This window comes from Brugia malayi (assembly GCF_000002995.4).
Source record: "Brugia malayi strain FR3 genome assembly, contig: Bm_v4_Chr3_scaffold_001, whole genome shotgun sequence".
Classification (NCBI taxonomy): Eukaryota; Metazoa; Nematoda; class Chromadorea; order Rhabditida; family Onchocercidae; genus Brugia; species Brugia malayi.
The window spans coordinates 13,908,476-13,932,130 of NW_025062477.1; the positions used below are offsets into that span (position 1 = coordinate 13,908,476).

The following is a 23,655-nucleotide window of genomic DNA, read 5'->3' on the forward strand; positions in this document are numbered from 1 at the left end:
TTCTTTTCAAAAACTAATTTTATTTTAATGGTTTAATCAATTATTTTCAAACTATGATGATAGGAGGATGATTTTGATGAAAAGACTTGAAAATTTAATATTTGCATTTTTAATATGAATCGATAATACTAGTTAATGCTTTTTTTGTACTTAAAATAAGAATTCAAATAGCGCTTTGATCTATTTAATTAGGCTATCAGAATTTTGAAAAAAAAAAAAACAAAAACAAAGAAAACTCTTCGCAGCTACTAGCTGGGCTAAATCATTTATTTTCATCCATGTTAAAATATTTTTTTTTTTTTATTTTTAATGGAATGTGAATGAATTATGTTATGAATGTGAGCTGTTTGTTAACAATTTCTGTTTTCTAGTTAAAGTATACTTTTCCAAATGGATAATTTTACTACTCAAAAAAATCATTTTTTTTTTTCAAACGAATCCACTTCCTAAGAAAAACGAATTATATGTTTATAGCAACATCATTACATGAAATTAATGTGAAAAGCAAAACTTGTTTTATCAATTTATTTGGGCAATTAAAAAAAAGTAACTTTTCGAAATGCTAGAAAAATCGTTTAGCACAAATGATATGACAATGATAACTACAAAGTGAGTACGAAATAATGTTATTACTATTACTATAAGCAACAAATGACAATAACAAGACTAAAGCAAAATGAAATCAATCTACTACGTTCAAAACTATTTACTAATATTAAAAAATTTTGAAAAGAAAGAAAAAAAATCATGGATCATCGCAAAAAACAAGGAATGAAGATCAGAAGGCCAGCTTCACCACCACAAATTGCCAACTTTCCGGATGGTTCACTAACAGCTAATCGATTTAGTGATTCCGTACGAAGATCTAAGCTAAACTGTGATATGGCAGTTTTACCAATCTAAAAAAAAAAAGAAAACTTGATTTGAAGAAGACAAAAAGATTAGTATTTCATTTAAATTAATATATTGAAGAAGTAACTAATTGTGCATTAAAATAAAAACAGAGTAACTTCGGTGATATTCATGTAAAAAACTTCATTTATAACAGCAATTACAAAAATAAAATTTAAAAACTGGATCCTAAAGTTACATCAACGACTATAAAAAGAAAAAAATAAAATACATTAAACAGCTCTTTCACAACCCTAACAAGTATGAAGTCACATGTTACTCTTCTTTTAGAGAATAAAACTAATTAACAGGTAAACTTCCTTAATTTCTATTACAATGATAACGAAGTGCTCGCAGCAATTGTTAAATATTTCGGTTCAAATTCTAGTTTTAATCACTCAGACAAATTCCCATAACTAAGATTTTATGAATTTACAAGAAGATCGCCTTTACTCTTATTAGATTTTACTAAATATGCAAAAATTAATATACTTTAATATCCTCAAAACAAAATTCGAGATGCGACTTTTCAGCACACAACTGTAAATTTGTCTGAGGTGGAGGAAATCTCGCTTCATTTTCACATTCGGCACTATCATCGGCATTGACATCATCATTTAAAGGTGGTACAACGGCCTAATGAAGATAGCTGATCAAGATTAAGCAGTATCCTTAAGAAATGTTTTCGAAGACAAAAAAACTAATTTAAATCAACTACACTTAATAAAATGATCAAATGTTCCACAAGTAAAAATTCAAAATTTCTTTCTCTGTGATGAAATATGTGGAACTTTTTATTAATCTTTATGAATTTATAAGAAACCATCATCCATTTCTTCTCCATTCCAACATCGCACAAAAAATATTTTTATTTGGGATAGATTTAGATTTGATATCTGTCATCGAAAGAAAAAAAAAAATCCAGAAAAACTTTCTCTTAAAACTATCGTAAAATATACCTTCGCCAATGGTACTTCTTCAGATTTCCTCACTAATGTGAGGACAACCCGGCATGCATTAAATACAAAATCTTTTTCCGATCGAATAGCAGCTAAGCGGCCATTTAGAGAGACTTGAAGACGACCATCTGCTCCAGCTGATATTATTGCGCCTGTCTTTGGACAAATACACATATCCCAGAGTTGCACTTCATGCCTAAATTCAAGAAAAAAAGAAAGGAAATTTAAAACTAAATAGTAAATAATCGATTAGCAGAAATCTATCATTTTATTTCACATGTGAAAAAAGTTTAAGTGGATTATTTAGAATTGAAATTTAGTTTGTTTTGATATCAAATTATAAATTATAATATTTGTTTCCAAATTTATTTTTTTTCAAAATTCATGAGCTCATTTACCACACGCATTTTACATTTAATAAATACAAACTTATTAGCCAGTGGAACGACGAAGAAATTCTCTTTTGATGAGCCTAGTACAATGTAACATGTACCGCAAGTTAGATGCATGCCACTAAGAGTAAAATCCTGCTGATAGCTAAATATACCATTGAAAAGTCCCTCTCGTGAATAAACCTATAATTGGAATATTTAGAAAGAACCTTGTTAGATGATTTGAATTTTCGAATTGAAATAAAAAAATCACGAAAATATAAAATTTACATAAAATATACCTGCATTCCAGCTGTTCTTTGTGCACCTTCTTCAATCACAAATGTTAGTGTGGTCAAATCATATATTCTAATTAATTTTTCTCGGAATGATACAGCTACTAAAACGAAATGAATAATAAAAAAAGAAATCATTAATAAATAGAATAAAAAATTACTGAGAAAAATGAAATGTCGATTTTCAGCAATTCGAATTCAGAGAATTTTTTGACAAAACTTACATTGTCCCATTCCACAGAAAACAACACTCAAAGGAGGAGATAACCATTCAGTATCATATATGATTTTTGCTGATGTTGTACTCTCATTCAAATCCCAAATTAATACATGACCTTTAATATTTTCATCAATTTTCCATTTACTAAATATATATATATATATATATATATGTATATATTGAAAGAAGATTTTGTTAAGAAATATTCATCGGAAGGCTAATATTAATAATAACAAACAAAATGGATTTAGAAATATATTTCTCACACAGTTTTGATTCCCTTCAATTTCAGCATAATGCTGCTATCTTATTTATTCAAATTTTAAAAACTAAATCTTACTAAAACTAAGTCTTAAAAAAAAAAAAATTAAAAGTTTGCAAAAATATAAAAACTGTATGATATGTACCTGATGCAGAAACAGATGCCAATTTATTAGAACCACCTTTTTCACTCCAAGCAATTGAAATGATTGGTATATTTTTACAACAATCAGGACAACAAAGAATTAGATCAGGTTTAGAACAACGATATACCAATGGGTTATTATTATTGATTGAAGGAACTGGTATATCACTACGTATACTAAAATTTTACAATTAAATATAAATTTTATAAGTACATATAATTATAAATTAATCCCTTGAAATTTGTTTAAGCTCCAAATATACTAGAAATAATGAATAATCTGTGTAACTAGGAATCCTGAATTAAAATTATTGTATTACTTATAAAAGCAAGCTTACTGAGTGCGATCTATGTTTTCTTCTTACTGGTAACATTTCCTCATTCTCCTTGTCCCCAAAACTTTTACACTTAGCTTAAACAAAAATTCTGTATAACTCGAATAGAAACTGAACAAAGACTGGAACTGGAAATGAAACAGAATAGAATTAAAGTATCAAATTTCTCAAATTCCACCTTGCATATAAAAAATAACAGTGATGAAGCAAAATCACTAACCCGTAGAGCGAAATTGGACCATTCATACCACCTACTGCAAGAATACCAACAAAATTTGACAATTTGCTATCGTGTTTAACAGAGTTTCGCAACGATGGGCACCAAGCTGTACAAAGTATTGTGCTGTGATTTACTTCCAAAAGAAACCAAAAAGAAGCAGAAATCCTGAAATGATAAAAACTGAATTTATTACAAAAGATATAATTTCGAGTTTATTTTTATTAAATAAAAATATAATTATCAGACTATTATTACACAGTTATGTTTATCAACTTTTTATAGCAAATTACAGCAAGACAATTATACCTTTCCGATTTATTGTCATACAACCAAAACTGAACATAATCAGTGTTATTTTTCCGATCTTTTGAAATCAGATATTCTTCATCAGTAAACACCGTAACAGCCACACATTCACGACCTAAATTTTTCGAAGAGAAAAATGATGATATATATATATATATATATATATATATATATATATATATATATATATATATATATATAAAGCCACAAAGATTGTTAGAAATAAAATCGGTATACATAATAAAAACATATTGCAAAAAAATTTTTTTATGACAATTCTATATCATACAGTATGTCATAAGCAATTATTTCATCTGATTTATACAGTTTACTTTATACTATTCATTTCCTTTATTCAATTCAGTTATTCAAATTAATTTTTTTTTTTGGTCCCAAAATGTTAGTGTTGCAAAACAAGAAATATCCTTAAGAAACGTTCACTGTCGGAATCAACTAACCATCTTCTAGTTTTCGTGGACAACTTTTAATCGTTGATATTGGTCCTCCACAGTATGCAATAGAACCAATTTCGTGTATATTATTTTCAGTTAACATAAAATGCCTAAAATTATTTATTCGAAAATACATTTCTAAAGAAGACAGGGAGAAAACACTGCATGAGACATCTGATAACTCAAAAATAACGGAGTGAGAATAGATGGGATTGAAATTACGGAAGTGCCAATATTACCTGAATACTCAAATAACCAGCTTGCTTTCTTGAACCGAAAGAAATGCATGTTAAGATACGCTGAATACCAAACTACTTAATTATAAACTTTATTTTGCAAACCGCTTAAGGTATTTAACTTAAAAATTAATTTAATTCAAAATTAGTCATTACTAACTTACGCTTTTTTCGTCTTGTAGTGCAAAGGTTTGGGCACAAAAACTGGCAACCTTTGCTTTTCTTCAGCTATCCGATGTTTCCGAACATTTTTCACACCGGAAGTTCGCCTTTCATTTGATGATGTTGACTGCCACTCATCACTATCGCCGGAAGGAAGCATTACAGGAATGGAGTACTTATTAAGCATTATATTTAAATCTTCACTGCAATTTAAAACAAAAAATGTAAAAATTTAAAACCTTACAAATTTTCTACTCAAAATATTAGAGTAAAATGAAAATATAGAAACCAGAAAGATAACATACCTAAAATCATGGGGTGCAATACGCTTGAAATTATTTGGATGATGTTCAAATTTGACAAGTAAATCGCAAAGAGATTCCTTTTCTCTCTGTGCTCTAAGCAACTCATTGGCTCGATCGATTGTTTCTTGGTATTGCATTAAATCAGAAGGTGTTGGAGCATTTGCTGAAGATTTTCAATAAATCATTATAAAAATGAATAGTCGATAAAGTTACATAATGGATAATGAGTAGATCGTTTCTCGATGATCTAGTTCCAAGAGAGAAAGATTCGACAATTAGACAAAATGCCATGACTTCAAAAAAAGTTTTGTGACAAAAAATCTTTTAAACTACCTTCAAGATTTGCACTTTTAAACTTGAATCGCTTAACTCCATCAGTCATTCTCATACGTGAACTCTTCTCTGGCAAATATTCCTGTACTATTGATGCCATCTTTTGCTTATCGGATTTCCTATTCTACAATTAATAAAAATAGAAAAAATCTAAACGCTCTTTTTAAATAGCAATAAAGTCTGTCAAAGAAGAATTTGATTTGAACAAAAACACTTATAAATGCTGACAAACGATTTATGCCAACAATTCTGCAACTTTAATCCTCTTTTGAGAAATGAAGCTGAGTGGAAAGAATATTACTTTAATATTTAACAATATGCCTTAACTTCCACCATAAACAGATAAAATATGACAGAATCCAGCAAACAGGAGCTAATTCCAGTTGCAATCAACTAAAAGAATAAGTTAAAAAAAAAAAGCTTATAGAAATAATTTTTAATAAGTATACTTTTTTGAATTTCTTGGAAATATCCACATCCAATTCATCACTTTCTGAATTTTCAGAGTATGATTCATCGTCCGACCTGAAAATTACTAATGAAGATTACTCATAAAAATGGAAAACTTCCAATTTTGACAACCTTTGTCCTCTTCCTCCTATTTTCGGATTTGTACATTTGGCTAAATGTTCACGACCATTTGCTACGATTGTTGCATAGCCGCATTTCCAACATTTCCAAGGTAACTGATCCTGTAAAACCACTAAAATTTACAAACCCGATCAATTTCTACCAGATTTTGTTACTTTTTTCCTCTTGAACACAGTGCATAAATTTAAACAACCAAGCGTCTTTGTTGTATATTAAGTTATTAAATCCCCTCACAGCCATATTTAAATATTTAAATCATTGAAAATTTCAGGAGATTTTATGTATTTAGAATTAGCTGATATGAATTACTAAAAAGTACCCTTTCTTGACCGCATCTTTCGAGATGATATGACAGCGCATAGAGATGCCCGTATTTTTGTGTACAATTCAATGTTTCGACATTCAAGCATGGCAAAACTTCCAATGCATTCATTGAAACCCGTAAAATTTTTGCCTTTGTGACTTTATCAAGTGCTCGAAACACATCAGCCTTACCCTATCAGCAAAAAATATTACAATATTCAATAATGACAAAAGCTTTCAGATATATAATTAAAAACCTATTTTCCTATATTACCTAAAGTTTAAATTAAACTGACATAATTTTGCATAGGACATCAAGATCTGAAATCAGTCATACTTAAAATAATCTCATCTTACACTTTGTTATGAAAGCAGACTAAAAAATTTACCATATATTTAAAATATTCTGGTAATTTCAGACATTTATCCACATGGCTAACGATATCTTCCATAGACTTCAAAGTTTTCGTACATTTTTCATTCAAACACTTTACCGTGCCATCAGCGCTTTCCGCAAATGCTCGTACAGCAAGTTGGTGCTTTTCCGTTTTTGACAGTACTGCCCAACTTGTTTTATGACCCTGCAAATGGCTGAATTCATTTAAATTCATTTAAAAAGTATTTTGAATTCAACCTTTGCATGAAGCTCGTAACAATTCTAAATTTAATTTATACATCTTCCAACAAATTCATTGCGTTATTCCATCAAAAGCGCCGAAGATAAAAGTTCAAATCTTAACAAAACTTGCATTTGATAAAATCTCCTTCCTTATAAACTACATTCTTACCGTATTGTTTCGATTAGGAGGAAATTGTTATAGTTTAAACATCGGTCTCTCTAATCAAAGAAAATTCTATTTTCAAGACCCCTCACTTGTTGGCTGACCTACTTCATTGCTTTTGTAGTTTTAATTATTCCTTTTGACTACACTCTATTAAGTTGTTTCAAACTTATAAGCGAATGAATAAAAAAATGAACAATCACATAATTATAAAATGACTATTCGATTAAATATATAATTTTTATTTACTCGATAAGCGGCATATTCAGCATATTTCTCCGGTGGGCGTCTTCGGGTTCGTTTCTGAAACCAGAATTATCGCTTTTGTTCAATTTCATTCAAAAGTTGAACTTGAATTTAAATTTACTATTTGTTACTTTTTTCGTTCTTATTTCTCTTCATATGTCCAAAATCATATTTATAAACTGTTTTTTCTTTGCTTTTTTAATAGCTAGTTTACAAGTGCTATTATAAAGACTTTTTTCTCTCTCTCTCTCTCCGAAATTTATTTCCATCGTCCGAAAAAGGATTTAAATCTACTGAGAGACCATGTCGATTTCAAAGATTACCTTGGGAGGTTTCGAGGGCCGAACGATAGCAACATTTTCTCCCTCATCAAATGACTGACTATCATCGGTTTCGTCACCATCTGAATGATCACTTTTATCATCTTTGGAATTGACCGTGATAACAGCAAGTTTCTGGAAAATGATAAATTAATGGTCCTGAATAAATCTGACGTTCTTTACAGGCAATCAAAAAATATTTGAAAAAAAAAAAAAAAAATGTAATGCAATATAGACTTTCGAGAAATTGTGAAAAAAGTACATAAAATTTCGTGATTTGGTCTAATTCTCAAACTTCACGAAATAATACGGTAGAGAAATATAGAACGTTTTTTTTTCTCCAAAATATTTTCATAAATAAAGCGAGGAAAATTAATTCACTAGCACAACCTGCTCTTTCCCTTGTTTCACATTTCTGTCACTTTTTCGAATAGTCGTTTTACCGGCTTTCGTTTCTCCAATGCTATCATTATTTCGCTTATTCGAATTGCCGCTGTTATTCCTCTTTGAATTCCTTAGATTCCTTTTCATCCATAAAAAAAAAGGAAAATTAGTAAACTAAAACTAAAATCATAATTAAAATCCATAGAGAAATGTAAGTTATGAAGAGAAACGTTTTAAAAAAACATCACAAAATTTAAATAGAAAAATTAGTACAGACACATGCATGCACGCATAGAGATCCATACGAATGTATATGTTCTTTTGTTTTTTTGTTCATAACATTAATCTACCAACGTTTATACTAATAAATTGAAATGCATTTCTTTATCGGATAATTTAATTCCATTAGATACTTTCTCACAGTTACTCATAACAACTTAAAAAAAAAAAATAAAAAAATAAAGTAATACAATTAGCAAAAGAAACTGATTACAAGTAGCACCAAATCTATGATAAAATTATAAGTTTAAATAATCATTCTACCATTGAAAAAATAAAATGAAAAATGTGTTTGTAATTTGACTTCGTCTAATTCAATAATAAGCTAAAAAAGCTCAGAAATTCAACTATATAAATGACTAATATTGGAAACTAAAAACATTACATTAGAAAAGATTTAAGAATAATACACCTCGTTGAAACAGTTAAGAATAACACAACCCGGAACTCGGGAAACATTCAACAATAATGCACTCCGGAATTAGGGAAACATTTAAGAATAATGCACTCCGGAACTAGAGAAACATTCAAGAATAATAGACCCCAGAACTAGGGAAACATTCGAGAATTATTTTTTTATTGTAATTTTTTACATTGGAAACATTCAAGAATAACACATCCAGAAATGAGGAAACATTCACGAATACCACACACCGGAATCGATCTTGCAGCAAATTTACCGTAACAGCAAAAGATTTCAGAACGACACACCCCGGAATCGACCCTACTTCCATCTAACTAATAACGACTACAGTATGCCAGAAAGAGTTTTATGATATGAATTGTAGGAAACAACTTAATAGTGGATAGTAATGAAAATGTATTTTTTTAATATCCTCTTCTTTTCTATTATTATTTACAGTTGTGGTTAATTTATTCAGTTCTATTATAACTAATTTTTTTTTTGAAGAATATATTATATGTGGAATAGTTTAAATAATTCTTATTATAGCTTTATAAATTTCTGGCAATACTCGAAGTAAGCGAAAAAATGTCAGTTTCAACAATGCCTTCGCAAAACTTTCGTCATGTAATGAAAGATAAGAAAAGGTATGGATTCATTAATTTTGTTTGATTAAATTGAAAATTAAATTACATTTTTTATAATGACGACTGTTAAGATTAATATTTAAATAAGTATTATTTATGATATCCGTGGATTCTGTTTGGGTTATATAGGACATATGGCTCTGTAATAATGGTAGGATGAATTGGGTCAACGAAGGACGTGTCACTCAACCCAATGAGTTGCTCCATTTCGATGATACTACAAAAATGCTTCTTAACGCTTTCATTATTCTCTTTCTATTTTTGCTTAAGTTTTCTTCCACAGGTAATTCTTAACAAATTAATTATTATCACTTATTTAAATTATAATTATTCCTTATATAACAGTTATTCTTTTCCTGCTTTTATCCATTATTTGTTGTCAGTAATAGTAATTTTATCATTATTATGTACCTATAATCAAATAAGTCAAGAAAAGAATGCTGTTATTGCATCATATATGTTGACTTGCTCACAATGAGCTAATTGATTTATATTATCAATGAGAAGGCAGAAGACAAACAAATAAAATTGAATAAATGCACTGTTCTGTATGTTATTTCGGCAATCGCTAAGCAGCAAACCATCAGTTCCGGTAGTTACATTATCATCGAATACTGAATGAATAATTGCATTGATACTAACAACCACTCATAATAAAAAATTAGATACATATGATATTTAATAAATAAAGGACTTGTTCATTTAATTTCAAGTTGGCTGGCTAAATTATCTTAGTTAATGAAAAATTTTAATGCAATAAAATTTAAAAATTCTTGACGCAAAGTTTATACTAGCATAATTGAATTCTTTATTAATATAAAAAAATATGGTTAATGTTATAAATCTTCTAATATGAATATTTTAGTTAAATATCTTGGTGGCATACCAGTACCTGGTCGTTCGGTACCACCTATGCGAATTTTTGAACTTTACGCCAAATCTTGTGCACCAAATGATCGAACTAAAGCAATAACTGAACAATTAAGCAAAGTTGGCTAATTAAACAACTTTTATTATTTAATTGTTTTTCCTTAATCTAGCCAATTTCAAAATTTCGATAATTTTTCGAAAATATTTCAAATGTTAAAAAAAGCTCTTTGTTTTTTGCACTTATACTTTTTTTAATTATTTATTATGAAGGATAAGGAATATGATACTTTCAGAGCTCTATTTTTCTTCGAAAATATAATTTTTTTGTAGTTGTTGCAAAAAATGGATGCAAATGATATTGCGAGTAATCTGTACAATTCATTGTATATAGCTGTTGGTGATATTAATGTTACCAAATTGATGGGTAAATGGTTTGTGGTAAGTAGATTTCGTTACAGGGAATAACTTTTAATTTCACTATTATCATTTATTTCTTTCCTTTCTTCTTTTCAAAAAGGGAAATTTAAAAAATTAGTCTGAAAATTTTAATTTATTTATAGGTAGCTGATACACCGAGTATTCATCATGAGCACTGCCCAATATTTTATTGTATGTTTTGTTTCTCTTACAGTCAATTTTTTGTTTATTTTTTTAAATTAAAAAGCCTTTTATACTATTTTGTTCATCGTTTTAGTTGATTTAATGGATAAAACTCCTTATACTTCAATATTCACGGTACGGCAGTATTCGCAAAATACAGAAAAGATTAAGATTTTGGAAGGATATGGGAGAAAAGTAGGACCGGATCCGGCAGAACTACTTATTAATATTGGCCATCCAGCTGATCCATGTCCATGTAAAGCTTTCAGTTCTTGCCAAAATATTAGCTAATACTTTGAAATAAATATTGAATAAACTAAAACAGAGAACAATGAAGAGTAAATATTTCCGGTAAAGATTTAAGTTAATAATTTCTTTGACGTAAGCTCACGTTAATGTAATTATATTATTGATACTAATTCAGTTGAATACTGACAAAAGTACCGCATGTGTGAGTATAAATATGCATATTCATAAATATCCATTTCAATACTTATATAATTTCTTATATTGTTCAATCAGTTTTTATTGTTTATTATATTTTAAGGCATTATCATAACTTTTCAGATTCGATAGTACGTAGTGGACCAATTAATGAAAACGAACAGTATGATTATATCATTTTAACTCAGCCTCTCAAATATCCAATTATGGTTCTTGCTCGTGATCCACCTGATTTTGAAAACAAGTATAAAGAAGAGGTAATAGATGGTAATCATCATATCATATGATTAATTAATCCAAATAGTAATTATAATTTCAAAATAATGGGTAATCCAGACATGAAAAATAATGTAAATTCAAGTTAAATTGGAAATAAAGCTGAGGAGAGTATTTAGTAAAATGCACTTATAAAATAAAAAAAATTAATCATGCCTAATTTTATATAAACCAATATGGATGTTTGTCATTTCATTTCACAATTTTAATTAATTTATAATTTATATGCTATCATATGGTAAATTAATATTTTTTCAAAAAACATCATTTAAATACCGCTCGCTTTTTCAAATTTTCTTTGATTTTTAAAAATTTTAGGTAAAAACATTCTTGGAAAATCAACGTTTTTGGCATTCTGCATTCTCACTTAAGAATAATGTTCTTTTTCTCAATACAACGGATTGTTTTCGAACGAATCAATACAACATCGGATTTTGATCTATGAATATTATTGCTATAATTATTACCAATTATTTATTATTGCTGTATTTATTATCACTTTGATTAAGTATTATAGATACCAATGTGTGTGTTTTTACCTAAATCCATCACTTTGATTAAGTATTATAGATACCAATGATCCAAAAGAAAAACGAAAGAAATTTTTACTATTTATGAACTCAGTGATCAGAGTTAATGAATTTGGTTTCTTTTCTTATTGTTTTTTACAGTTAGTTTATGAAATATTCAGAAGTTAATGTTTAAATTTTAGTGCAGCATAAGGAAGCAATCATTGAAATTTTATTTAAATATGCTCATTGAATTTATGATTTGATATATTCAATGAAATTGTTTATTATAAAGCTAAGGAGTGTAAAAAATTGATAAAAGCAGTTGCAAATGTCGTATAATATAAATTGAAAATATTGCACAGTGTGGTAAAGAATTCCATTTAACATGATACAAAATATCGCGTATTGTGATTGAGGACAGAAAATGTGTCTTAATTTAACATATATTCTTCCATACAAAATGTTTATTGCAGTATCTATGTGAAATAATGGCTTTTATCATGATAAGAAACTCATTAACTTTCGCGACGAAAATTTCTACATCTTTCAAGAATTCAAAAATAAGTTAAGAGAAAGTCTCTTTTTTCCCGTTTCGCCGTATAAATCTTTTTTACGAGAAATAATATAGCCAATCAAATGTTGTCATTATATTATTTCTTTACTGGAAATTGATTTTTAGGTACAAATTTAGTTGCTGCTGTTTTTTATAATTGGAGATAAATTACAAGTTAGATCAAATCTTATTTTGTCGATTCCAAGAATCATAAACCCAGAGATATTCAATTCATTTTTTGAAAAATAATTTCTGGCCAGTACATTTATCAAGCTGGTTTCATATTCATTTTCTGAAAATGTTGTAAACTTCGATTATAATTCATCTGCCAGACTTATTCTTAAGTCGTAACTTAGTTAGAATATCATTTCCCAAATGGATGGCCTTGCAGGACATTTACCCGGGTTGGGTTGGAATTGTTCCCTTCCTAAGATGACTGTCACTTTATTTGACTCTTAATATAAGCAAAGACATACGCTACCACTATCATAGCTCGTAATCTCATAAAGATAAATAAATTTCTCACGGAAGTATAGTGCGTTATTAATTATAAATAAATTTTCAATGCAAAAATTCAAGAAAGTATTGGAATGAAAAAAGAAAAAAATGTTATTAGAAAAAATAAATAAACGTTTGCTTGAAGAAAGAGTGAGACTCTTTGCGGCTGTAAATGCTAATTCATTTGGCTTTCCCACTACGAAGTTATCAAAGGTAAATCTTGGATCTAGAGGCTAACCAAGATTATTAACACTTTCCTCTTTATTTTTTGATATGATGCTAGAACTTGAATTCTTTTCTTCGGTTACCTGAATATCAATAGAACATATACTTTTATCTTCATTCTGCCATAACAATATTTTTTCCATGCAGTGAACTGTAATCCACTCTTTTATAAATCTTGTTGGCACAGATAACAAAACTTCCCCATTGCTACTACTAACAAATTTAAGTGAACTTAACCAACTGTTATATGTTGCTTCCCCATAAAGGTTATAAAGGAGATTTTGGATTTTTTTCCAAGAAATATTATGATCTGTTGCTGTAAAATTTGATCGAAAAACATAGCAGAAACCTTAGGATTAATTAAGCTCATACACTACACCAAGACAAAAGCAATGCTAGAAAAATATAAGATAATCGATAGCCTACTGCGAAAAGCTAATACTACTTAATACACACTAAAAATTATGGTGATTTTTAATGAGTAGTAAAGGGTATAGAAGCACTAAAATTGATCATTTTTATTTCAATAAATAAAACGTCGCTCGTGTCAAGGATTAGCATACTGCTAACATACTGTTAAAAAAATTATAATATATTATGTATAAATGAGATATTAAATTTATTGGTAAAAAAGTAAAATATTCATATAAAGATAGATAATTTAATGCGAATTTACTGAAACAAATCTATGATTACATTAAATAATTTGAATTGTTGTACTAAATTTGGCATTGAATTAGAATTTTATACTGAAGGAATAGAGAGAGAGCATTTATTTCTTAATAGTGTTAAAAATAAAATAGCTTTGCTTGGTTTTTCCTGCAAGAAAGAGATTTCTACACATCAATATGAGATAAAAAGTGGTTGTTATAATGATTCTAATAACTTAATCAAGCATTTTGACTTAGCAAAAGAATTACTTACTCAAGCAGCACAAAAACTTAGCGGAAATACTTTTTTCAAAGCAAAGCCCTATTTAGATAGGGCAGGCAGTGCATTAAATGTGCATGTTAATTTAGTGGATTCAAACAACAGTAATTTATTTTACTGTAATGAACAAAAGTACAGTGATTACTTAATTTATCGTATTGGTGGGTTATGTGCTATGATGAAAGAACATGTGTCATTCTTCGCTCCAAGTGATGATTCATATTTAAGGTTTCAATATCTAGATATTCACACACCAACTACAATTAGTTGGGGCGTGAACAATAGAACTGCAGCAATAAGGATTCCCTGTCTCGGCAGCAAGTGTCTAGAACACCGTGTTCCCGGGGCAGATTGTAACTTTGAAAAAGTACTTATAGCAATAATTGAAGGTATTACTTTTGGTATAGAAAACAAAATTGCCCCTCCAAATAGAGTATATGGTATCGCATCTGACCCTCAATATAAGATGGAGAATTTAGCATAAGCTCCAACCACCAGATGTACATCTAACAACGGAAGTTGCACTGCTTACTTTTATCATACCCCTGGTTCACGTCCATTACAGCTATTATTAACTTGGTTGATATAATCAAGCTTATATTATTATTTGGTACGTAAGTCATGCCCTCCAAATCTTTTATAACTTCACTTATTGCATTTGGTAATTCTTTAACCTGTAAATAGTTTCATCTCGTCGATTAACTTGAGCTGCAGCTTACTGTGCCACACTGTCATTAGGTGTTGATGTACTACTATCCAATAGAAGAAAAGTGATAGGGTTACTGTTAGTATTCCCTCTAGTAGGGTATTATACCAGGTAATGATGCAGGATTGTGCTTCTTATCTATTAAACTTTTTCCACATTGAGATCCTAGGAATTTCCCAGCAGCATTATGTAAAAAAAGACCTTGAATGTACAACTCCTCATTTCGTTCTATTAATTCTTTATTTTTCTTTTTTTCTAGCGATAGTTCAGAATTTTCTCTATTAGGTTTCTCACCACCAATTAAATCCCACCACCATTATCACGTAAAAAAGTACTAAGAAAATATCAATTTGAAATTTCAAGTGATTGATAAATAATGGTCTTCCTAAGAAAGTACTCATTTATGAGCTTTTATAAAAATTTTTAGAACTTTTAAGAGTTAATTTAAACGAAAAAAATCGAAGTCATATGACATTTCAAATGAATATTAAAATATTAGGGTAGAATTTTTTTAAATCGAAAACTTGAATACAAATACCATATTCGAATATATGGAAGTTCAAAAGAAGGGTAAAAATGCTGAGTGAAAAATGAAATTTAAAGTACTACAAATCATGTCTAAAAATTATAGGTAGTGCTAGGAAAAGAAAAAAGAAAATTAAAATTGTACTTTTCTATGTTTCGAACGAAACTGAATAATTAATATTACTTAATATTATTTACAATCATTTAAAGCGCTATACTAGTTTAATTATCTAAAACATAATAAATCTAATCATTTATGCTATATTTGGAAACAAATTTTAAACAATTCCCACATTTTAGTAATTGAGCATATAATTAAATATAACAGATGTAATTTAATCATTTCAATAATATTTCTAGTAGTGCTCAAACTACCACACCATATATGACCCGCTCTCATGCAATGCATACAACATAATCAATTAAGTTCGAAATATTGCTATTTTTAGTTTTGGCACTTAATTAAAATAAAAATTGATAATTTAGAACCAATTTCCTTGTTTAATGTAAGAAAACTATTACTAATTTCAAAATTTTTAAAAAATTCAAAATTTAAATTTGAAATTAAATTTAATTTTGAACCTTAAATTGAATTAAAACCATGATTAATTGAAAGTTTTATTAATTTCGCTGATGAATTTTTGCGCAAAACTCAATTACAAAAGCGTATTTTAATATTTAAACTATAAGATGACCACACCATATATGACCAGCTCTGGTGCAATGCATATAAAATAATCAATTAAGTTCAAAAAATAAATCTTTTCTTAAATGAATTGCTATTTTTAGCAAATTCAGCAGTTAATTAAAATTAAAATTGATTAATTAAAATTAAGTTTGAAAATTAAATTTGGTTCATAATTGCTATTAGTTCGCTTTCTCACAAATAAAGAGAATTCACTTTAGAAAATATATTTGCACATGCAATTAATTTCTTGTTTAATAATTTTTCAGAAACACTTTTTCACATTTCAAAAAGTTGTATAAACTAAAAGTAAACTGCTCATTAGAATCTACATAAACACTTGGTTACTGTATTTCATTTAGATTAAGAAGAGATTTATTTTGAAATCCTGTTTGTCTGTACGTAACACTGAAATTTAGAAATTTTTTATGATCAAATTCTTAATCAGAAAAACAGAAAAAGAATGTTACTCAATGAATGATGAAAGATAGCCTTTTTTGCGTATTCATGCTACGAATACACATTCTCTCCCCATTACTTCTACTAAAGTATGTTGTTGGTTGGGTTTCCCTTTTGAAGGATTATTCTTGGAAGGGGGGCATATAATTAAGACCAGTAGAAAATCCTGTACGCACCCCTCTCACTCTTACTTCATCAGCAATTTTTTTCTGATCCCTAGAGGGACCAATAATTCTCTTTTGTTGTTTGCCAATGATCGCACTTTTTTTTTTAGTGATGGAGTCCCCCCTCTCAAACTAGTGAACGAACATCTCCTCTTCCACATCCTTGCAATTTAGTAGTGTGGTCCTGGCGAGAATCGAACGCTCAACCTACTGATTAAAGGCCAGCTGCTCTATCGGCTGAACTATGCACTAACTGAGCAGTCTCAACCGTTTTCAGCCATATTAAACAGTGAAATAGATAGTACAGCAATAGTATATAGTAATTTTGTATAGCTCAGTCATGCTAGAATTGGAGGTCATAATTGATTACCTAATCACTAAACCAGAAAAACTTCGGATTTTTGCTAACAGTAATTCCTGAGCAATAGTTTGTAAATGGTGATTAGTTAAGTGGCCTATTAAAATTTCGAGTTGACCATCAGTTAGATGTTCTACCGGGGATTGAAGTTGGTAGCTATTAAGATCTTTTGTAAGAATCTTTAAATGATGATTAGTTTGGATTTGGTAAATTTTCGATTTGGATATCTGTCAGATTTTCAATAATTACAGGTTCGCAAGATTGGAATATAATGTCAAGTGGGCTTTGTGAGTTTTATAACGTATTTTTAGTTTTAATATTTATCTCCCAATAAAAGTTAGATACTCCACTTGCTAACAAGCTTTAGATGGTATTTGACTATTCTAATTTTATATTATACTAGTTACGATTGGATTACATACCTGCCACATTATGTATCATGTTGGACACAGATCTTCGAGAGAATAATAGAAAATTTGATTTGTATGTATATTATTTTTATAATGTGTTGCATAATTCTTTTTGCTCTATCTATCCAAGATTTTCCCCTACTAATTTTACCTTGTAACACTTTTCACCATCAGTTTCTATTGGGGTACTTTTTGCTATCTTAAAAGCATATTTTTTTCACTCATTAAAATCTCTCGATAAGTTTGCAGCTATTAATATTGTAACATCTATTGGTTAATTTATTAATAAAATCTATGTTACTGTTTAATATGGCTAAAAACGATTGAGATTGTTCAGTTGATGCATAGCTCAGCCGGTAGAGCAGCTTGCCTTTAATCATATTCGTTCACTAGTTTGAGAGGGGAAACTCCATCACAAAAAAAAATGCGATCATTGGCAGAAAACAAAAGAGAATTATTGGTCCCTCTAGGGATCAGAAAAAAATTGCTGATGAAGTAAGAATGAGGGGGATGAGCGCAGGATTTTCTACTGGTCTTAATTATATGCCCCCCTTCCGAGAATAATCCTTCAAAAGGGAAACCCAACCAACAAACATACCTTACTAGAAGTGAGCGGGGAGAGAAAATGTATCCTTTGCATATGAATACGCAAAAAAGGATATTGTTTATCGTTCATCGAGCAACACTTTTTTTTATGTTTTCAGAATTTGATCAAAAAAAATTTCTAAATTCCAGTGTTACATACTGACAACAGGATTTCAAAATCAGCTAGGTCATAAACATCTATTTTTCTTTAAATTAATTGCTATTTTTAGCAGTTTTGGCACTTAATTAAAATTAAAAATGATAATTTAGAACCAATTTTCTTGTTAAATGTAAGAAAACTATTACAAATTTTAAAATTTTTAAAAAATTCAAAATTTAAATTTGAAATTAAATTTAATTTTGAACCTTAAATTGAATTAAAACCATGATTAATTGAAAGTTTTATTAATTTTGCTGACGAATTTTTGCGTAAAACTTAATTAAAAAAGCGTATTTTAATATTTAAACTATGAAATGACCACACCATATTTGTCCCGCTCTGCTGCAATCCATACAACATAATGAATTAGCTTCAAAATATTGCTATTTTTTGCAGTTTTGCAATTAATTGAAATAAAAAATGATAATTTAGAACCAATTTTCTTGTTAAATCTAAGAAAACTATTACATATTTTAAAAATTTTAAAAAATTCAAAATTTAAATTTGAAATTAAATTTAATTTTGAACCATAAATTGAATTGAAACCATGATTAAATGAAGGTTTAATTAATTTTGCTGACGAATTTTTGCGTAAAACATATTTAAAAAAGCGTATTTTAATATTTAAACTATGAAATGACCACACTATATTTGTCCCGCTCTGCTGCAATCCATACAACATAATGAATTAGCTTCAAAATATTGCTATTTTTTGCAGTTTTGGCACTAAATTAAAATAAAAAATGATAATTTAGAACCAATTTTCTTGTTAAATGTAAGAAAACTATTACAAATTTTAAAATTTTTAAAAAATTCAAAATTTAAATTTGAAATTAAATTTAATTTTGAACCTTAAATTGAATTAAAACCATGATTAATTGAAAGTTTTATTAATTTTCCTGACGAATTTTTGCGTAAAACTTAATTAAAAAAGCGTATTTTAATATTTAAACTATAAAATGGCCACACCATATATGACCGCCCTGGTGCAATGCATATAACATAATGAATTGACTTCAAAATATTGCTATTTTTTGCAGTTTTGGCACTAAATTAAAATAAAAAATGATAATTTAGAACCAATTTTCTTGTTAAATGTAAGAAAACTATTACAAATTTTAGAATTTTTAAAAAATTCAAAATTTAAATTTGAAATTAAATTTAATTTTGAACCATAAATTGAATTGAAACCATGATTAAATGAAGGTTTAATTAATTTTGCTGACGAATTTTTGCGTAAAACTTAATTAAAAAAGCGTATTTTAATATTTAAACTACGAAATGAACACACCATATTTGTCCCGCTCTGCTGCATTGCATATAAAATAATGAATTAACTTCAAAATATTGCTATTTTTTGCAGTTTTGCAATTAATTGAAATAAAAAATGATAATTTAGAACCAATTTTCTTGTTAAATGTAAGAAAACTATTACAAATTTTAAAAATTTTAAAAAATTCAACATTTAAATTTGAAATTAAATTTAATTTTGAACCTTAAATTGAATTAAAACCATGATTAATTGAAAGTTTTATTAATTTTGCTGACGAATTTTTGCGTAAAACTTAATTAAAAAAGCGTATTTTAATATTTAAACTATGAAATGACCACACTATATTTGTCCCGCTCTGCTGCAATGCATATAACATAATGAATTAGCTTCAAAATATTGCTATTTTTTGCAGTTTTGGCACTAAATTAAAATTAAAAATGATAATTAGAACCAATTTTCCTGTTAAATGTAAGAAAACTGTCACAAATTTTAAAATTTTTAAAAAATTCAAAATTTAAATTTGAAATTAAATTTAATTTTGAACCTTAAATTGAATTAAAACCATGATTAATTGAAAGTTTTATTAATTTTGCTGACGAATTTTTGCGTAAAACTTAATTAAAAAAGCGTATTTTAATATTGAAACTATGAAATGACCACAAAATATTTGTCCCGCTCTGCTGCAATGCATACAACATAATGAATTAGCTTCAAAATATTGCTATTTTTTGCAGTTTTGGCACTAAATTAAAATAAAAAATGATAATTTAGAACCAATTTTCTTGTTAAATGTAAGAAAACTGTCACAAATTTTAAAATTTTGTCACAAATTATATAATTTTTAAAAAATTCAAAATTTAAATTTGAAATTAAATTTAATTTTGAACCTTAAATTGAATTAAAACCATGATTAATTGAAAGTTTTATTAATTTTGCTGACGAATTTTTGCGTAAAACTTAATTAAAAAAGCGTATTTTAATATTTAAACTATGAAATGACCACACTATATTTGTCCCGCTCTGCTGCAATGCATACAACATAATGAATTAACTTCAAAATATTGCTATTTTTTGCAGTTTTGGCACTAAATTAAAATAAAAAATGATAATTTAGAACCAATTTTCTTGTTAAATGTAAGAAAACTATTACAAATTTTAAAATTTTTAAAAAATTCAAAATTTAAATTTGAAATTAAATTTAATTTTGAACCTTAAATTGAATTAAAACCATGATTAATTGAAAGTTTTATTAATTTGCTGACGAATTTTTGCGTAAAACTTAATAAAAAAGCGTATTTTAATATTTAAACTATGAAATGACCACAAAATATTTGTCCCGCTCTGCTGCAATCCATACAACATAATGAATTAGCTTCAAAATATTGCTATTTTTTGCAGTTTTGGCACTAAATTAATAAAAAATGATAATTAGAACCAATTTTCTGTTAAATGTAAGAAAACTGTCACAAATTTTAAAATTTTTAAAAATTCAAAATTTAAATTGAAATTAAATTTAATTTGAACCTTAAATTGAATTAAAACCATGATTAATTGAAAGTTTTATTAATTTTCCTGACGAATTTTTGCGTAAAACTTAATTAAAAAGCGTATTTTAATATTTAAACTATGAAATGACCACACCATATTTGTCCGCTCTGCTGCAATGCATATAACATAATGAATTAGCTTCAAAATATTGCTATTTTTTGCAGTTTTGGCACTAATTAAAATAAAAATGATAATTTAGAACCAATTTCTTGTTAAATGTAAGAAAACTATTACAAATTTTAAAATTTTAAAAAATTCAAAATTTAAATTTGAAATTAAATTTAATTTTGAACCTTAAATTGAATTAAAACCATGATTAATTGAAAGTTTTATTAATTTTGCTGACGAATTTTTGCGTATAACTTAATTAAAAAAGCGTATTTTAATATTTAAACTATGAAATGACCACACTATATTGTCCCGCTCTGCTGCAATGCATACAACATAATGAATTGACTTCAAAATATTGCTATTTTTTGCAGTTTTGGCACTAAATTAAAATAAAAAATGATAATTTAGAAACCAATTTTCTTGTTAAATGTAAGAAACTATTACAAATTTTAAAATTTTAAAAATTCAAAATTTAAATTTGAAATTAAATTTAATTTTGAACCTTAAATGAATTAAAACCATGATTAATTGAAAGTTTTATTAATTTTGCTGACGAATTTTTGCGTAAAAACTTAATTAAAAAAGCGTATTTTAATATTTAAACTATAAAATGGCCACACCATATATGACCGCCCTGGTGCAATGCATATAACATAATGAATTGACTCAAAATATTGCTATTTTTTGCAGTTTGGCACTAAATTAAATAAAAAATGATAATTTAGAACCAATTTTCTTGTTAAATGTAAGAAAACTATTACAAATTTTAAAATTTTTAAAAAATTCAAAATTTAAATTTGAATTAAATTTAATTTTGAACCTTAAATTGAATTAAAACCATGATAAATGAAGTTTTATTAATTTTGCTGACGAATTTTTGCGTAAAAACTTAATTAAAAAAGCGTATTTTAATATTTAAACTATGAAATGACCACACTATATTTGTCCCGCTGCTGCAATTGCATATAACATAATGAATTAACTTCAAAATATTGCTATTTTTTGCAGTTTTGGCAATTAATTGAAATAAAAAATGATAATTTAGAACCAATTTTCCTGTTAAATGTAAGAAAACTATTACAATTTTAAATTTTAAAAAATTCAAAATTTAAATTTGAAATTAAATTTAATTTGAACCTTAAATTGAATAAAAACCATGATTAATTGAAAGTTTTATTAATTTTTGCTGACGAATTTTTGCGTAAAACTTAATTAAAAAAGCGTATTTTAATATTAAACTATGAAATGACCACACACTATATTTGTCCCGCTCTGCTGCAATCCATACAACATAATGAATTAGCTTCAAAATGTTGCTATTTTTTGGCAGTTTTGCACTAATTAAAATAAAAATGATAATTTAGAACCAATTTTTCCTGTTAAATGTAAGAAAACTATTACAAATTTTAAAATTTTTAAAAAATTCAAATTTAAATTGAAATTAAATTTAATTTTGAACCTTAAATTGAATTAAAACCATGATTAATTGAAAGTTTTATTAATTTTGCTGACGAATTTTGCGTAAAACTTAATTAAAAAAGCGTATTTAATATTAAACTATGAAATGACCACACCATATTTGTCCCGCTCTGCTGCAATGCATATAACATAATGAATTAGCTTCAAATATTGCTATTTTTTGCAGTTTTGGCACTAAATTAAAATAAAAATGATAATTAGAACCAATTTTCTTGTTAAATGTAAAACTGTCACAATTTTAATTTTGTCACAAATTATATAATTTAAAAAATTCAAAATTTAAATTTGAAATTAAATTTAATTTTGAACCTTAAATTGAATAAAACCATGATTAATTGAAAGTTTTATTAATTTTGCTGACGAATTTATGCGTAAAACTTAATTAAAAAAGCGTATTTTAATATTTAAACTATGAAATGACCACACCAATATTTGTCCCGCTCTGCTGCAATGCATATAACATAATGAATTAACTTCAAAATATTGCTATTTTTTGCAGTTTTGCAATCAATTGAAATAAAAAAATGATAATTAGAACCCAATTTTCTTGTAAATGTAAGAAAACTATTACAAATTTTAAAAATTTTAAAAAATTCAAAATTTAAATTTGAAATTAAATTTAATTTGAACCTTAAATTGAATTAAAACCATGATTAATTGAAAGTTTTAATTAATTTTGCTGACGAATTTTTGCGTAAAACTTAATTAAAAAGCGTATTTTAATATTTAAACTAATGAAATGAACACACCATATTTGTCCCGCTCTGCTGCATTGCATATAAAATAATGAATTAACTTCAAAATATTGCTATTTTTTTGCAGTTTTGCACTAAATTA

The 23,655-nt window shown here is 27.3% G+C and overlaps 2 protein-coding genes and 1 non-coding gene across 3 annotated transcripts; 1 reads left to right on the forward strand and 2 right to left on the reverse strand.

The window, feature by feature from the left end:
* Positions 1–752: 752 nt before the first annotated feature.
* Bm7241 (Uncharacterized protein) lies at positions 753–8,265 on the reverse strand (the record flags this gene model as incomplete). The annotated part of the gene is made up of 20 exons (XM_001891890.2): positions 753–899; positions 1,384–1,527; positions 1,851–2,046; positions 2,280–2,425; positions 2,524–2,621; positions 2,742–2,852; positions 3,145–3,320; positions 3,699–3,863; positions 4,005–4,119; positions 4,463–4,566; positions 4,857–5,057; positions 5,160–5,322; positions 5,493–5,616; positions 5,942–6,017; positions 6,075–6,184; positions 6,403–6,579; positions 6,776–6,967; positions 7,418–7,471; positions 7,738–7,869; positions 8,125–8,265. The coding sequence occupies 20 exons, from the start codon at positions 8,263–8,265 to the stop codon at positions 753–755; spliced, it is 2,772 nt and encodes a 923-aa protein (XP_001891925.2).
* Positions 8,266–9,603: 1,338 nt separating this feature from the next.
* On the forward strand, positions 9,604–12,075 carry Bma-lpr-1 (Uncharacterized protein; the record flags this gene model as incomplete). Its single annotated transcript, XM_001891889.2, has 7 exons — positions 9,604–9,730; positions 10,313–10,437; positions 10,648–10,755; positions 10,878–10,926; positions 11,012–11,173; positions 11,485–11,618; positions 11,956–12,075. 7 exons carry the CDS (start codon positions 9,604–9,606, stop codon positions 12,073–12,075), a joined length of 825 nt encoding a protein of 274 aa, XP_001891924.2.
* A 4,997-nt stretch (positions 12,076–17,072) lies between these two features.
* Bm14524 lies at positions 17,073–17,146 on the reverse strand. Its single transcript has one exon. It is a non-coding gene; the product is annotated as a tRNA-Lys (tRNA).
* Between the last annotated feature and the right edge of the window lie 6,509 nt (positions 17,147–23,655).